General features: G+C 46.3%; 1 protein-coding gene across 2 annotated transcripts in view; it reads right to left on the bottom strand.

Moving 5' to 3' along the window:
- TSC22D3 (TSC22 domain family member 3) overlaps positions 1 to 10,942 on the bottom strand; it is a 62,428-nt gene extending 51,486 nt beyond the window's left edge. The window contains exons 1-2 of one of the 2 annotated variants that reach the window (XM_053201519.1): positions 10,841 to 10,942; positions 9,417 to 9,842 (exon numbers count right to left, since the gene is read on the bottom strand). In XM_053201519.1, coding sequence (XP_053057494.1) covers positions 9,417 to 9,736 — 320 coding nt within the window. In that variant the 5' untranslated portion in view covers positions 9,737 to 9,842; positions 10,841 to 10,942. Of the gene's footprint in view, positions 1 to 9,416; positions 9,843 to 10,092; positions 10,325 to 10,840 lie in introns of those variants that run through there. The other variant, XM_027054992.2, reaches the window with a different exon arrangement.
- Positions 10,943 to 13,694: the final 2,752 nt, after the last annotated feature.

The raw sequence follows: 13,694 nt of genomic DNA on the forward strand, positions 1-13,694 counted from the left end.
CTAGGATCTCACACCTGTTCCCAAAAGGGCAATAGTTACTTTAAGGCAGGGATCTCCAGCTAGAAGGTACAAGTGAATTCGACTTGCCCACTGATAAGATTCCCTGCTGCTTGGATTAGCATTTGGAAAAGTCTGCTTTCTACTCTCACAGACCCCTGTCTTATGCCCACTCCGACTCCTTAGCCCAGATGAATTTCGGCACGGTCGATAGGGGCCTCCATAAGCCCCTGCCAAGACTCCTCATCAAACCTTTTTTTGAGGCTAAGATCTAGCCTTCTGGACTTCATGGGGCTTCCATTAGCCCACAGGATTCTATGGAGGGCCTGCTCTGCCAAAAGCTGTGGTCTTACAGAAAAGCCCTAATCCTTGTCCCATTATTGCAGGCACTGGGATGGCACAGCATGTCCTGGGCCGTTACTGTGGCTTCATCTAAAAGGGAAATTTTGTCTTTTTGACCCCTGTGGTCCTGGAATGCCTTCCCTTGAGCGCACTGAGCACACAGAGTGCCCCACCAAATGTGTCCAAGCTTTAGTCCCACTTGGCACGTTGGCTTCTCTGGAGCTCAAGAGTCTATTTTGCACGACACCGACCAATTTATTATGTAAACTCAGCCACCCATGACAAATTATGGCTTTGTAGTTATCTTGAGAGATGCCTTAAATAAGAAGAGAAAGTTCAGGTAGGAGCAGCATCGCGATGAGCAAACACAGTTCAACGGCCACCGCCAGGTGCAGACAAGGCTGGCCTCACTCCTCTCACCTGGCCCCACAAGGTCGGGGGCAAGTACTGGCCAGACACATCCATCTCCATTTATCCAGACTCCCTGGCCTTCAGGACCTGTTCTGGAAAGAAACCAACACTCTACCTGGAATCGAGAGCTTGTTAGTTTATCTGGATGTGCAAATATAAGCAGGAGTATTAACCTTGCTTCCTCTTCCTCTTCTCTTCAGGCAGGGAGGAAAAATAAGGTCACCCTGGAAGAGTTATTTTCTGAGGGGTGGGCTCACTCACATGGGTCCATTCCTGGCAAACTGGAGGCGTAGGTGAAATTCGTGCTCTGTTCTTACCATTTGTCTTTATGAGCACAAACCTTCCACCTTCACCTCTTCAGCTCTCATGCTACCCAGAGCCCTGGGCTGCAGCAAACCTTCTGTGGACTCCAGCCTTGTCTCCCTACCTCTCTTCTCCAAACTTGGCTTTCCCATGCTTCATTCCCATAGAGCCTTCCTTCCAGTCAGTTGCCTCCCTCAAAGAAGGTCTGGTAAATAAATCCACACAAAGAAGTCAATGATAATTAATGATGTCACATGTGACTCTTTTAAAAGGTATGGTAGACCCTGCCCATTTATGAAAGGGACACACTAATTCATGAGCATCCCGAGACCATATCATTTTCCCTATAAAGCTTCTATTGTCCATCACTTCATTAAACTTTTTTTAAAGAATTTTTTTTATTTTTGTTAATATGGAAGAAATGTTAACAGTAAAACTGGTGAACCTAGGGTACATTTACTGAATTACTGGAGGCTTTTTTCATTTTATTTTCTTGCTAAATACACTTAAATTAAGCTTTACTGAGGGATAATAAAGTACAAGGGTTACTTTGAAGTGATGCTCTAACCCATTTTGTTTGCTAATGTATGTGGAAGTAGCTTAGTCGGCCCTGGTGCTATAATAAAATACTATAGACTGGGTGGCCTCAACCATAGGCAGTGATTTCTCATAGTTAAAAGTTGGAGGTCCAAATTCAAGATACTAGCCAGCTGGATCCTGGTGAGAGCTCTCTTCTGCTGATAGCCACTTTTTCACTGTGTCTTCATCTAGTCAAGAGAGAACTGTGGAGTCTCTTCCTTTCCTTAGAAGGACCTTGATGCCATTGGGAGAGCCCCACTCTCATGAAGCCACTTTTAGCTAAACCTATCTCACAGAGGCCACATCTCCAACCACTGTCACATTGGGAGTTAAATTTGGGAGGACACAATACAGGCCATAGCAGTCAGGTCTCAAATCGTTAGTCTTCTGTAATTCATTTTGTGCTTATAGGCTAGAATACAGAAAAAAGAAAAAACTTGAACTTTTCCATACTCCTTTCTTTAGAAAGGATAAGAAGCTGCTGAAGCCTTGCCCACTTTTCTCTTTCCTTTTTTTCTTTTTTTTTTTTCTGGATGTCCATTTGGTGACAGGATTTGGACATGAGTACGTATCGGCCAGAGGACTCATCAAGGTGGGAAATGGCTGTGTTTTTCTTTTTCTTTTTTTATTTCTTTAATTTCATTTTTTATTTTTTTTTAAATTTACATCCAAATTAGTTAGCATATAGTGCAACAATGATTTCAGGAGTAGATTCCTTAGTGCCCCTTACCCATTTATCCCATAGCCCCTCCCACAACCCCTCCCGTAACCCTCAGTCTGTTCTCCATATTTATGAGTCTCTTCTGTTTTGTCCCCCTCCCTGTTTTTATATTATTTTTGTTTCCCTTCCTTTATGTTCATCTGTTTTGTCTCTTAAAGTACTCATATGAGTGAAGTCATATGATTTTTGTCTTTTTCTGACTAATTTCACTTAGCATAATACCCTCCAGTTCCATCCACATAGTTGCAAATGGCAAGATTTCATTCTTTTTGATTGCCGAGTAATACTCCATTGTGTATATATATATATATATATATATATATATATACACACACACACACAATATACAATATACAATATATATGTGTATGTATATTATATATATTACTAATAATATTATATATTACTAATTACTAATTATATTACTAATTATATATTAATTACTAATTAATTAGTATTAATTACTAATTATATATTACTAATTACTAATTAGTAATACTATATATTACTAATAATATTATATATTATATATATATTATTATAAAAAGAAGATATATCCGCATCTTCTTTATCCATTCATCCATCGATGGACATTTGGGCTCTTTCCATACTTTGGCTATTGTTGATAGTGCGCTATTAACATGGGGGTGCATGTGTCCCTTTGAAACAGCACACCTGTATCCCTTGGATAAATGCCTAGTAGTGCAATTGCTGGGTCACAGGGTAGTTCTATTTTTAGTTTTTTGAGAAACTTCCATACTGTTTTCCAGAGTGGCTGCACCAGCTTGCATTCCCAACTTCATTAAACTTTTTAGCTTTCTTTTCATGGTGTTCACTAGCAGCTGACTCAGGAAGGGGGTGTTGTCCCCAAAGAAACAGATGTTTCCTCATTTCATAGAATCACTACATTTGTCTGGACTCTGAGGAGAGGACCTGGGCAATCCCACTTCTATGTGTCTAGACCCCAAAGAATTGAAAAAAAAGGGACTCAAAAAGATACCTATAGGGGCACCTGGATGGGTCAGTCGGTTAAGCTTCTGACTCTTCATTTCGGCTCAGGTCATGATCTCACTGTCATGAGATCAAGTCCTGTGTCAGGCTCTGTGCTGGGCGTGGAACTTGCTTAAGATTCTCTCTCTCCCTCTCTCTCTCTGCCCCTCCCCTGTGTGTGTGTGTACTCTCTCTCTAAAAAAAAAACAAAACAAAAAACAAAAAAGATACCTGCCTACCCATGTTACTAGCAGCATATTTCACCATAGCCAACAGGTGGAGGCAATCCAAATGTCTGTGGACAGATGAATGGTTAAACGAAATGTAGTTTACCCACACAATGGAATATTATTCAGTCATTAAGAAGGAATGAAGTACTGTTACATGCCACCACATGGGTGAACCTTGAAAACATCATGCTAAGTGAAAGAAGCTGGACACAAAAAGCCACTTGTTGTATGAGTCTACTTATGTAAATATCTAGAGCAGGCAAATTCATAGAGACAGAAAGTAGAATAGAAGTGACCAGGGGCTGAGGGGAGGAGAGAATGGGGAGTTATTGTTTAATAGGTATGGAGTTTCTGTTTGGGATGATCACAAAATTCAGGAAATGGATAGCAGTGATGGTTGCACAACATTGTGAATGCCTTTAATGCCACTGAATTGTATACTTAAAAATGGTTCTAATGTCACTGAATTGTATACTTAAAAATGCTTAAAATGGCAAATGTTATGTTACATACATCTTACTGTAATATATGTATATACTACTTATATACTTTATATACATACATAAAATGCACACACATCATATATACATATGACATATGCATGTCATATACATACACCAGCGAAAGCCTCTTAGCACATGGAATTCACATCTGTGCCTCAAGAAAAAGACAATTACTTACATGTTGAGATTCTCATGAGGCATCCAAACTATAAATGTTAAGTTTGCAAATGCATTTGCATTTTTAACAGGGAATGTGCCTTAATCCAATAGTGCCTATTCTTTGTCAGACCACTAGGCACTCAGGAAATAGTTATTTTAAATAACCTTGGGCTAGGGAAAGACTTTTGAAGCTTGATACCAAAGGCAAAAAATCACAAAAGGCAAAGAATGACAGGCTTAACCACAGGGAAACCCAAAACCTCTCCATAGCAAAAAAAAAAAAAAAAAAAAAAAAAAAAAAAAACAAAACAAAAAAATCCACCAAAAACAAAAAACCTCCATCCTCGAAATCAAATGGCAAATTAGTTGACAAAGGGTTACAATCTCTAATTCAGGGTTTCTCACGGTGTGGTTCTGCATACCACTGGTGCTACGGGAGAGGGGTTCGGTTTTAGATGGTACACAGTCATAGAACTGAATTTTAGAGTATGAATTTGGACATGACAGCAGACAGGCAGGGGAGTCATTTTGCCCCTCAAATCACACCATGTCAGTGGCTACGCCCTCAGAAGTCAAATCCAGGAATATACACTTATGAAATCATTAGTTCTAAGACCTACCTAGAGAAGCACAAATAATTTTTATGCAAATTTTTCTTGAAAACCTGCTCTCTGAATCTCCATCTTTCCCCTTACTGCTATATATCAACTCAATAGGGAAAGTGAAATGAATTAGCACACACAAAGCCATTCAAAATTTTTGCTCTTTATTACTTTCTAAGCATCTGAGTGTGGGAACTAGTTGTTGCCAGGTAGAAGCTTAAAGGTAGACTCCTAGGACTTTTAGAGATGGAAGCAAACTCAGATTCAGAGTGTCTCAGACCACACTGGGCAAGTGTGCTTGGGGACCAAAGGCAGAACAGCTGATTAAGAAGTTTTGAATAAATTCTTAGAAATAATATTTCAGGTTATAACAACAGCAATAACAGACTATGGCAAAAGCTCTCACACCAGCTTGCCACACCTTACCAATCAGTTAAGGCACCTTGAATTTCAACTTTGCAAGGTTTTTTTCATAGGCTACATTTATTTTATTTTGTTTTATTTACAATTTTTTTTAATGTTTATTTATTTTTGAGACAGAGAGACACACACACACAGAGTATGAGCAGGGGAGGGGCAAAGAGAGAGGGAGACACAGAATCCTAAGCAGGTTCAGGCTCCAAACTGTCAGCACAGAGCCCAACTCGGGACTTGAACTCATGAACTGTGAGATCATGACCCGAGCCGAAGTCAGATGCTCAACTTACTGAGCCACCCAGGCGCCCCTATTTACATTTTTTTTTACTTACATTTTTTTAAAGTAGGCTCCACACCCAACAACGTAAGGCTTGAATGCATAACCCTGAGATCAAGAGTCACCTCTATGGATTGAGCCAGCCAGGCGTCCCTCATAGGCTATATTTAAATTGGAAATTTTAGCTGCTTATCCAGTATGTTCTATCTGCCTCCTTAGTTCTCCAGTCTTAGAAGCATATTCAAATGGTAAGGCAGAGTCCCTTAATAAAAGGGTGACCGACCATCCCAGTTTCCCTGGGACTATCCCAGTTTGAGCGTTGAAAGTCTTGTTTCCTCACATTGGAGGGTTTGTCACCCTACCTAGTAAGGACACTTTAACCACTTGATTAGTTTCTGGGCTAATATTTACCTCTGCTTAACAATTCTTTCTTTGCAGACAATTCTTTAGTGTCTGATTGATCTTAGGTGGAGTTTTGGCTTTGCTCTTTGTTGTGAGGCATCAGGCAAGTTACTTAATTTTCCCAAGCCTCAATTTCCTTTATTAAAAATCAAGAAGGGTGATAACAGTACCCATTTCATTGGGTTGGTGTAAGTATCAAATGAGATTAGTATATATTGTTGTAAACGCTCCATCAATGTTAGCTATTAATCTATTATAATTGTTAGTTACCTAACACAAGATTGAAGGGATGGTATTTAAAACACATCTTCCCTCACTCAATATTTTTTTCAAGTTTGTTTATTTATCTTGAGAGAGACAGAGACAGCACGAGTCAGGGAGGGGCAGAGAGAGAGGGAGACAGAGAATCCCAAGCAGGCTCTGCTCTGCCAGCACAGAGCCTGACCCGGCGCTCAAACTCACGTACCATGAGATCATGACCTGAGTTGAAATTCAGTCAGATACTTAACCAACTGAGCCATCCAGGCACCCTCCCCCCCAATATTTTAGAGGCAACTTCACATACCAATAAGCTGCATGCCTGTTACCACTCATTCGTAGGTATATACACAGCACGGTCCACTGGAACTACCAGGCTATGAGAGTTAATGCATGTGGCTCAAACAACAACAGAAATCCCACTTAAATATTAGTAAGTATTTTTCCAAAGACTAGGTTAAAATTGTAAAATCTTTACATAAGACCACACCAATAATTAAGCAGTCATCTGACAAAAAAACAACAGCAACATAACAACACAACGGTTATGGGCACTGGCTGTATAACAGGAAGCCAAGGGAAAACCAAGTGAGTGTAAAACGCATCCCTGCCCTCATATTGCTTACACCCTCGTGTTCCAAGGACACCAAGAGCTAAGCCCAGGAGCCAGGGACAGATCAAAGCAGACAAACCAGATAGAAATGAAGAATGTACCCTGCCCTTCCTCCCTAGAATATAGGGGCCCTTGCAGCAGGAGAGTAGGCTGCAGAAGAGACAGGAGAGTCTCTCTCCCAGGAGAAGAGGCAGGCTTGAAAGTAGACAAATTAAAAGAAAAAGGACACCCAAGCAGGAATTTGAGATATCAAATCATTAAATGGAATAGAAGTAAAAATGATGGCACTTGAAACATTAAATCATTAAATGGAACAGAAGTAAAAAGTATGGCTGAGTTTTGAAGACAGAAACCCTGGAATAAATGAAGTAAGAAAAGACAAAATTTTCACTTTGGAGAAGGCTGGCCAGCTCAGATACGGGAGAAGTCCCATGACTGACAATAATGGTCTCCTACTCTGCTAAGGAGCATGTCATTCTGGGCAAAAGCTAAACCAAACTCAGAATCTCCAATTTCTGAGGTCCCAGGAAAGGTCAAGGAAAATGAGATAATGCTTTGTCCTGCTGGAACTACAGGGCTATTACCACAGGACCAGGTCACTCCCCAGCCTCACCTAAGCCAGAGGGCTTGCTGGTTTGCTACTCAGCTGTTTGGGACACTGAGTTGCTCTGATTCCAGGAGGCAGGGTACTCAGGTACACCTTCTTAACAATTCGCCCTGCTCCCTCCACCCATACCCCCAACCCATAGTATTTCCAGGCTTTGCCAAGAACCAAGAGTCAACAGACAGGTGTCAATGGAGTAGGTGACAAAGGAGGTTTTTCCATTCAAGAAACCCAGATAACCAGAAAGCATCCCAAGGTATGGCGCAATCCAACATTTTGATCTCAAGCTCTCAGCCTCATACCTCATGCACATAGGTCCGACCTCTTAGGCCCTGAACCTAGGAACCAGAGCTGAGGAAGCTTTCCCTCTTATACTTCAGCAATGCCATTTTGGGGCAGTTTCTCTCCCGGTTGAAATAGTACAAATGCTATAGGCCCTCTTTCCAGGTGTTTCTGCCACCCCTCCCCCACCACCAATTTCCTACAGAGCGGAGGGCTTTAGCTCCGCAGGGATGCAGAGTCTGTCCGTGGTGTGAATACACTTGTAGTAATCTTTGGCCAGAAATGGAAGATTCCCTCGAAACCTGTTCCACATGTGGCCTGGTTTCTTCGAGACAATGAGATAAATTGATGCGTAATGTGAAACAATAAATGAGAAAGTGCATTGAAGGCATGGAAAATGCCTGAGAAATACAACTTGTTATGATAATGCTTAGCGAAGTCAGCAGCCCTGCTTGTCCCCTCCTGGAATTTCTGGGCTGAGGAGGCAAACCTGGTCCTTAGTAGCATCAAGTGAGGGCAGTTCCTACCAATCTTAATTGCTTATAAAATTTCCTATGTGTGCTTCACTGAAAAGCCGCCCAATGATTCAAATATTCTGTGGATGCTCAAAATCGCTTATACCTTGTCTCAACACACCATCTGCCCATGACCTGGAATCTCAGAACTACAAGGAACCTTAAGAGGCCAGAGTGATCAGGGAACTTGCCCAGGTTCACACACCGAAGTAGAGCCACAATTTGTACCATAACCCAGGTCTATCTCAGCGGGGTTCTCTTTCTCTTAATATAACCTTTGTTGTTGAGAAAATAAGATCCACCCCTATACACACGCACTAACACACACACACTAGTGTCCCATCCCAATGGTTCTAAGAACACCAGACCTAAGGCTGGGTTTCCTGCTTCCCCTGACTCAAAATTGCCTCAGTTGTCTCCCCGCTAAAGACTGACTCTTACCAGAGTGTCTCAGACTGGATGGAGGGCAGAAGCCACCTTATATCTTCCTATTATGTTTCTCCCCTCTCCCTCTTTCCTTGCCCTTCAGCAGGATTTCTAGAAAGTATGACCCACACTCCTACACAGGCCTGGTAAGATATGGGTTCATCCACCCACTGGTCCTAGAATGCTCTCTGGGGCTGCTTTTGCCCATCATTGGAAATTGAAGTCTGTAATCCATGGAGGAGGTGGGGGTACCCCCATCCAGAGTCTCAAAAAATTCTCACACATCTCTAATTTTTCTTGTTCTCCACCCTCTCCCCACACCAGCAGAGGGCTTAATTTGTCTTGACATTTTGCTTACCCTCGCGGTCAGCCAGGGCCACTTGGTAATTTAAAAGCCCTTGCAATTTCAATCTGAGTTTGCATATTTTGAGAAGGGTAGAACTCAGATCCCAAGAGCATCCCGCGGCAGAATCTCCAAAGTGGCAGTGGAAATGTATGCATTTGAGGATGGGTGCTGCCAGTTACCCCCAACCTATCTAGGGCTCTGTCCACCCTCTGGACTGCAGCATTTCCCTGGGAAAGTCTCCTGCGGGCACCTTTCAAGATCAGGCTCCCACCTGCAGGGCCTCCCCTCAGCCCCACGGGACTCCAGGTAGCATCAGCGACAAGTCTTATCGCCCCGCCCCTTGTGAACTTCATGGTAGCGCCTTCTGTCAGAGGTGAGGGTCCGGCAGAGGCTGGCGCTGGCCTGGCCCGCGTGCCCATCTGTATGCCCAGTCACCCACCTGTGGAAGAAGAGCAGGATGGACAGCATGGTCTGGTCGATGTTGCGGTTGCAGATGCCCTCGTTGATAAGGTAGCAGGGGTCCCGCAGCACGGGCTCTAGAGAATCCTGCCGCATTATGCTGTTGAGCTTGTCGGTGTTGAGGTTCTCGAAGATCAGCTTCTCCTGCAGCTGCCGAAAGTTGTTCACGGTAGGGCTGCCCGGGTTGTTGTTCTCTCCGCTGCTGTCGCTCTGGAGCCCGCTCCTGTGGGCCAGGTCCAGACAGCAGTTACAGCAGTCGAGACCGACAGGTGAGCGGCAGTCGGTCTTGGACTGGGCCATCTTCTCAGACTCGGGGGCCGCTTGGCCTGCGAGGTCAGGGTCGGCTGGCAGGTGCGCGCCTGCCGGGCTGGCCTGAGGGGACTCCAGGGTGTATGGAAAACACAAGCTGCGAGAAGAGTTGGAAATTAGCACCTAAAGCCAGCCACCCTCGGCTAGGCCCCCTCCTGGCTGTGCCGCTCCGGGTGCGAATAGAAACAGCTGGACAAACAGCTCTGAGCGGATCCTTGGGCTCACTTCCTCCTCTTCTTCCTCCTCTTCCTCCTCCTCTTCCCCTCCCCCTCTGCCCTCCCCCTAGGTGCCACCCGCGGCCCTAGCACAGTCCCAAGTTTCCAAAGTGTGAGCGGGGCTCGGCGGACCTGTGGCAGCAGGAAGGGCGGGCGGCAGGGCAGAGGGAGAGCCGGGGCGCGCCCTCGCTCCCTCCCTCCTTCGCTCCCTCCCTCCCCGGCTCGCTGGCTCTCCAGCTCACGGGCTCCCCTGGGCTGTGCCGGCTGAGCTGTGGCAGGAGCCGAGAGCGAGTGACCCAGTGAGCCGGCGAGCGAGTGAGCGAGCCTCACGCCCAGGAGTCAGCACGGGGCTGTGACAGCATGTAAATTACCCCGCGGGGCGGGGGGTTGGGGGGCGGCGGAAAACCCTCGGCCGCCGCGGCCGGCTGGCTTCTGCCCCCAATCCCCTGCCCCCGCCCCCCCCCGCACCCTAGGGCCCTCTCACCCTCGCACCCACACGGCCGCCCGCACCCTCGCCCGCGCTGCTGGGAGCCGGGCCCGGCTCTCCCCACCCCGTCCGCGCGCCCGGCGCCTGGGCTCGAGCTCTCTCGCGGGTCAGGGCGCATCCTCCGTTAAGAAATCTACTAGCGATCTCTGGTCTCCAGAGCTCCGCGGGAGGGCAGACGTTCCGCGTCCCACCGAGGACGGGTCCCCCTGCAGGAGAGACGCCGCCGCTCCCCGCGAGCCCGCCTCGTGGCCGCCTTCAACCACCGCCCCCAACAAGCCTGTTTCTGGCGGGGGTGGGTGGGGGCTGCAAAGAGTGCGACTGCCCCCACAGAGAGTCCGAAGTGCCAGGCACGCTCTACCGAGTGCCCAGTGAAAGCCTTTGAAGGACACTCACAGAAGCGCGCTCAAACTCGCCTCGGTTTCTGTCCCCTTCTTCTCACTTCTCTTCCCCTCTTTCCCCCACTGGCTCTCTCCTCTTTTCCCTGAACCCCATTTGAGGCGATCTCTGCCCGGGCTTCCGGGAATACCCGGCTCCCCGGCAGGCTTCCCGCTGCCTTGCCCCCTCACCCTCTCTGGGCTCGCGTCTCAATTTGCCTTTCCGTCTCTCAGCGCTTTTTCTCCACTCTCTTCACTTTCTCTCATTTTTTTCTTTTCCGTTTTTCTTTCTTTACCCATTTCCGCCCCCTCTTCCTTCTCTTTCTTGCCCCCTTTCTTTCCTTATTTTTCTCCGTTTCTGTATTTCCTTATCCCCCCCCCCTTCTCCCCCATTCCTTTTTCTCTCCTCGTTTTTTCTTCCCCCTTCATTTCCCCCGTTGTGTTTTCTCCGCTCGTCCGTCGCCTCGGCACCCCCTCTTTCTCCTCAGTTCTGTTCTTTTCTCCTCACTTCAGTATCTTCCCCTACTTTTCCAAGCTTACTCCCCGCACCCTTTTTTGATCTCCACCTGCCACTTTAGTTCGTTTCTGCCCTCACCCTTTCAAGAGCTGCGGTGAGGGAACGCTCACCGGCACTGGGGCCGTGTCGAATGAAACTGCAGGCTGTGGCATTCTCAGTTCTGAGGAGAATGTGATTCTGGGGCCACGGAAAGGTTAAAGGTCAAATCCGTGGAGAGCAAGGCAGGCTGGTTCCTTGGGTCATACCCCAGGCTTGCGGGATGTAGGGATGTGCTGGGTGGGCAAATGGTAGACTTTCAGGGTGTCTCAGGATTGGAGAATTGGAATACGTCGAATGTGGAGGATTCCCTAATTATTGGCTCCCCCCAAAAATTCAAAATATTCATGATCAGTTTTCACACAGAACTCCAATGGATTTCAGTTTCAGTCAGCACTTCCCACCCCCCTTCCGCTCGCTTTTTTTCACAAGCCCGCGGCCCTGGCCATAGAGAAGTATATACCGCCATCATGTGTTTAAGACGTGGAACAACATTCTGTGCCTCGCGGTCAGAGTTCAAGCTTTAGGAGCCGGCAGGGGTGCCTCCTAGTGGAATCCACAGGGCATTAGCTCTGAGAACAGGAGGGAAAACTAGGCGGAGCCTTTACACTAAAAGCCCCGCCCCCCCGCCCCCCACGACCAAGCTGTACCCGCGGACGCCAGTCTGGGCCAGAGCCACCCTCTTTCTGGTGGAGCTTCGCTTGCCTCAGTCCCTGTAGACCGGGCTTCCATACACTTGAAATTCTCTCTAGGTGCTACAAGCATCAGCCCTGTGATTAGGAGCAAAGGGAGGCCAAATAACTCCTGTTCCCAATGCCCTCTGGGTCTTTTTTTAAATTACTTTTTTAAAAGTTTGTTTATCCTGAGAGAGAGAGAGAGAAACAGCGCGAGTGGGGGAGGGGCAGAGAGAGCGGGAGGGAGAGGGAGAATCCCAAGCAGGGTCCGGTCTGTCGGCCCAGAGCCCCAGGTAGGACTCAAACTCTCGTGAGAAATCATGAGATCGTGACCTGGCCGAAAACCAACAGTGCGAGACTCAGCCTACTGAGCGTCCCAGGCGCCCCAGCCCTATAGGTCTTATATGGGGTCCCACATCTTTAGGAAATGGAGGGAGGGACGTACTCTCTGCTGTAGGGGCCAGAAAACCAGAAATGACCTGTATCCATAGCTCCCGACAAGGTCCCAAGATCAGAGATGAAAGAGGCATTTGGAGGTCAGTGAGCAGACCTGTAGAACTGAGAGCATGGTCCCTATACTCTCACAGACTGCTGAGGATTCAGTTTGGTCTCTCTAAAGGCAATCCTTTAGATGCAATAGTTTCCCTTTTTCTTCTTCTTCCTCGTCTTTTTTTTTTTTTAATGTTCTTGGGTAAAGGCCAGAGGAGGTAGTAGAATATGAAATTTCATATGGTTGTGTAGACTTATAGCCTACTGAATTGTTTTTTAATTACAGTGGTTATGATTTTCCCTCTTGTTTGTAATTATTTTATGGTAAACATTATAACAAACTGTATTAGCTCCATAAATGTTTACTTAAGTTGTGTTTTGAGAACTTATGGGGCCTTTTGCTTCTATACGTGCCTGAGTCCTCTTATCTTTGTGCATAACCTTCGGACAAGGCCCTGGTGGAAGTATTTCCTTCTTGGCATTTGGCACCATTAAACCCAAGATTTTGTCCACTTGACATTTCCCTTGTTGTACTCCTTGCTTTCATCAGTGTTGTTAATAATTCAGTGCAGCTTTGCATACTATATCCAGGCTGATCAGGAGCAAATATAACCTAGGTATAGAAAAATCTAGATAGTTCAGTGATAGAGTTCAGAAAGCTGCTGTGTGTCTGCATACAAGTCCAGCTTGTATTGATATATAGTATACCTCCACAGGGAAGGCTGATTGGGCAGGGCCCCCTTGGCTTCTCTCTGTGAAGCCTTGCTTTGCCTACATATATTGTGTTGGGTGGAGATGCTACAAGCAGCAAAATGCTCTTGCATAAGCCCAGTGAGCAGAAGGGGGCCCCACTTCAAGACAGAGCTGGTGGCTCTCTGGGTGGAGCAGAAAGTGAGTATAAGGGGCATCTCCTTCTCAGATGGGGTCATTCAAGAGTCACTTATTCTGCACTTGCCCTGTGCCAAGTATGGTGTTAGTGGAGATTCAGAGGTAAATGAGACACAGCTCAGGCCCTCAAAGAAGGTATGGTCTAGCCAACAAACCAGATACGTCAAGAGACAAAAGCAGTACAAATGAGTGGTGATGAGGGAGGCCTGGTGTGTGGTGGGAGCAGGTGCTGTGGAGTGTGGAGAAGATGTCAGCTCTGGAAGGAGGAA

Source organism: Acinonyx jubatus, chromosome X (genome assembly GCF_027475565.1).
Source record: "Acinonyx jubatus isolate Ajub_Pintada_27869175 chromosome X, VMU_Ajub_asm_v1.0, whole genome shotgun sequence".
In the NCBI taxonomy this organism is placed as follows: Eukaryota; Metazoa; Chordata; class Mammalia; order Carnivora; family Felidae; genus Acinonyx; species Acinonyx jubatus.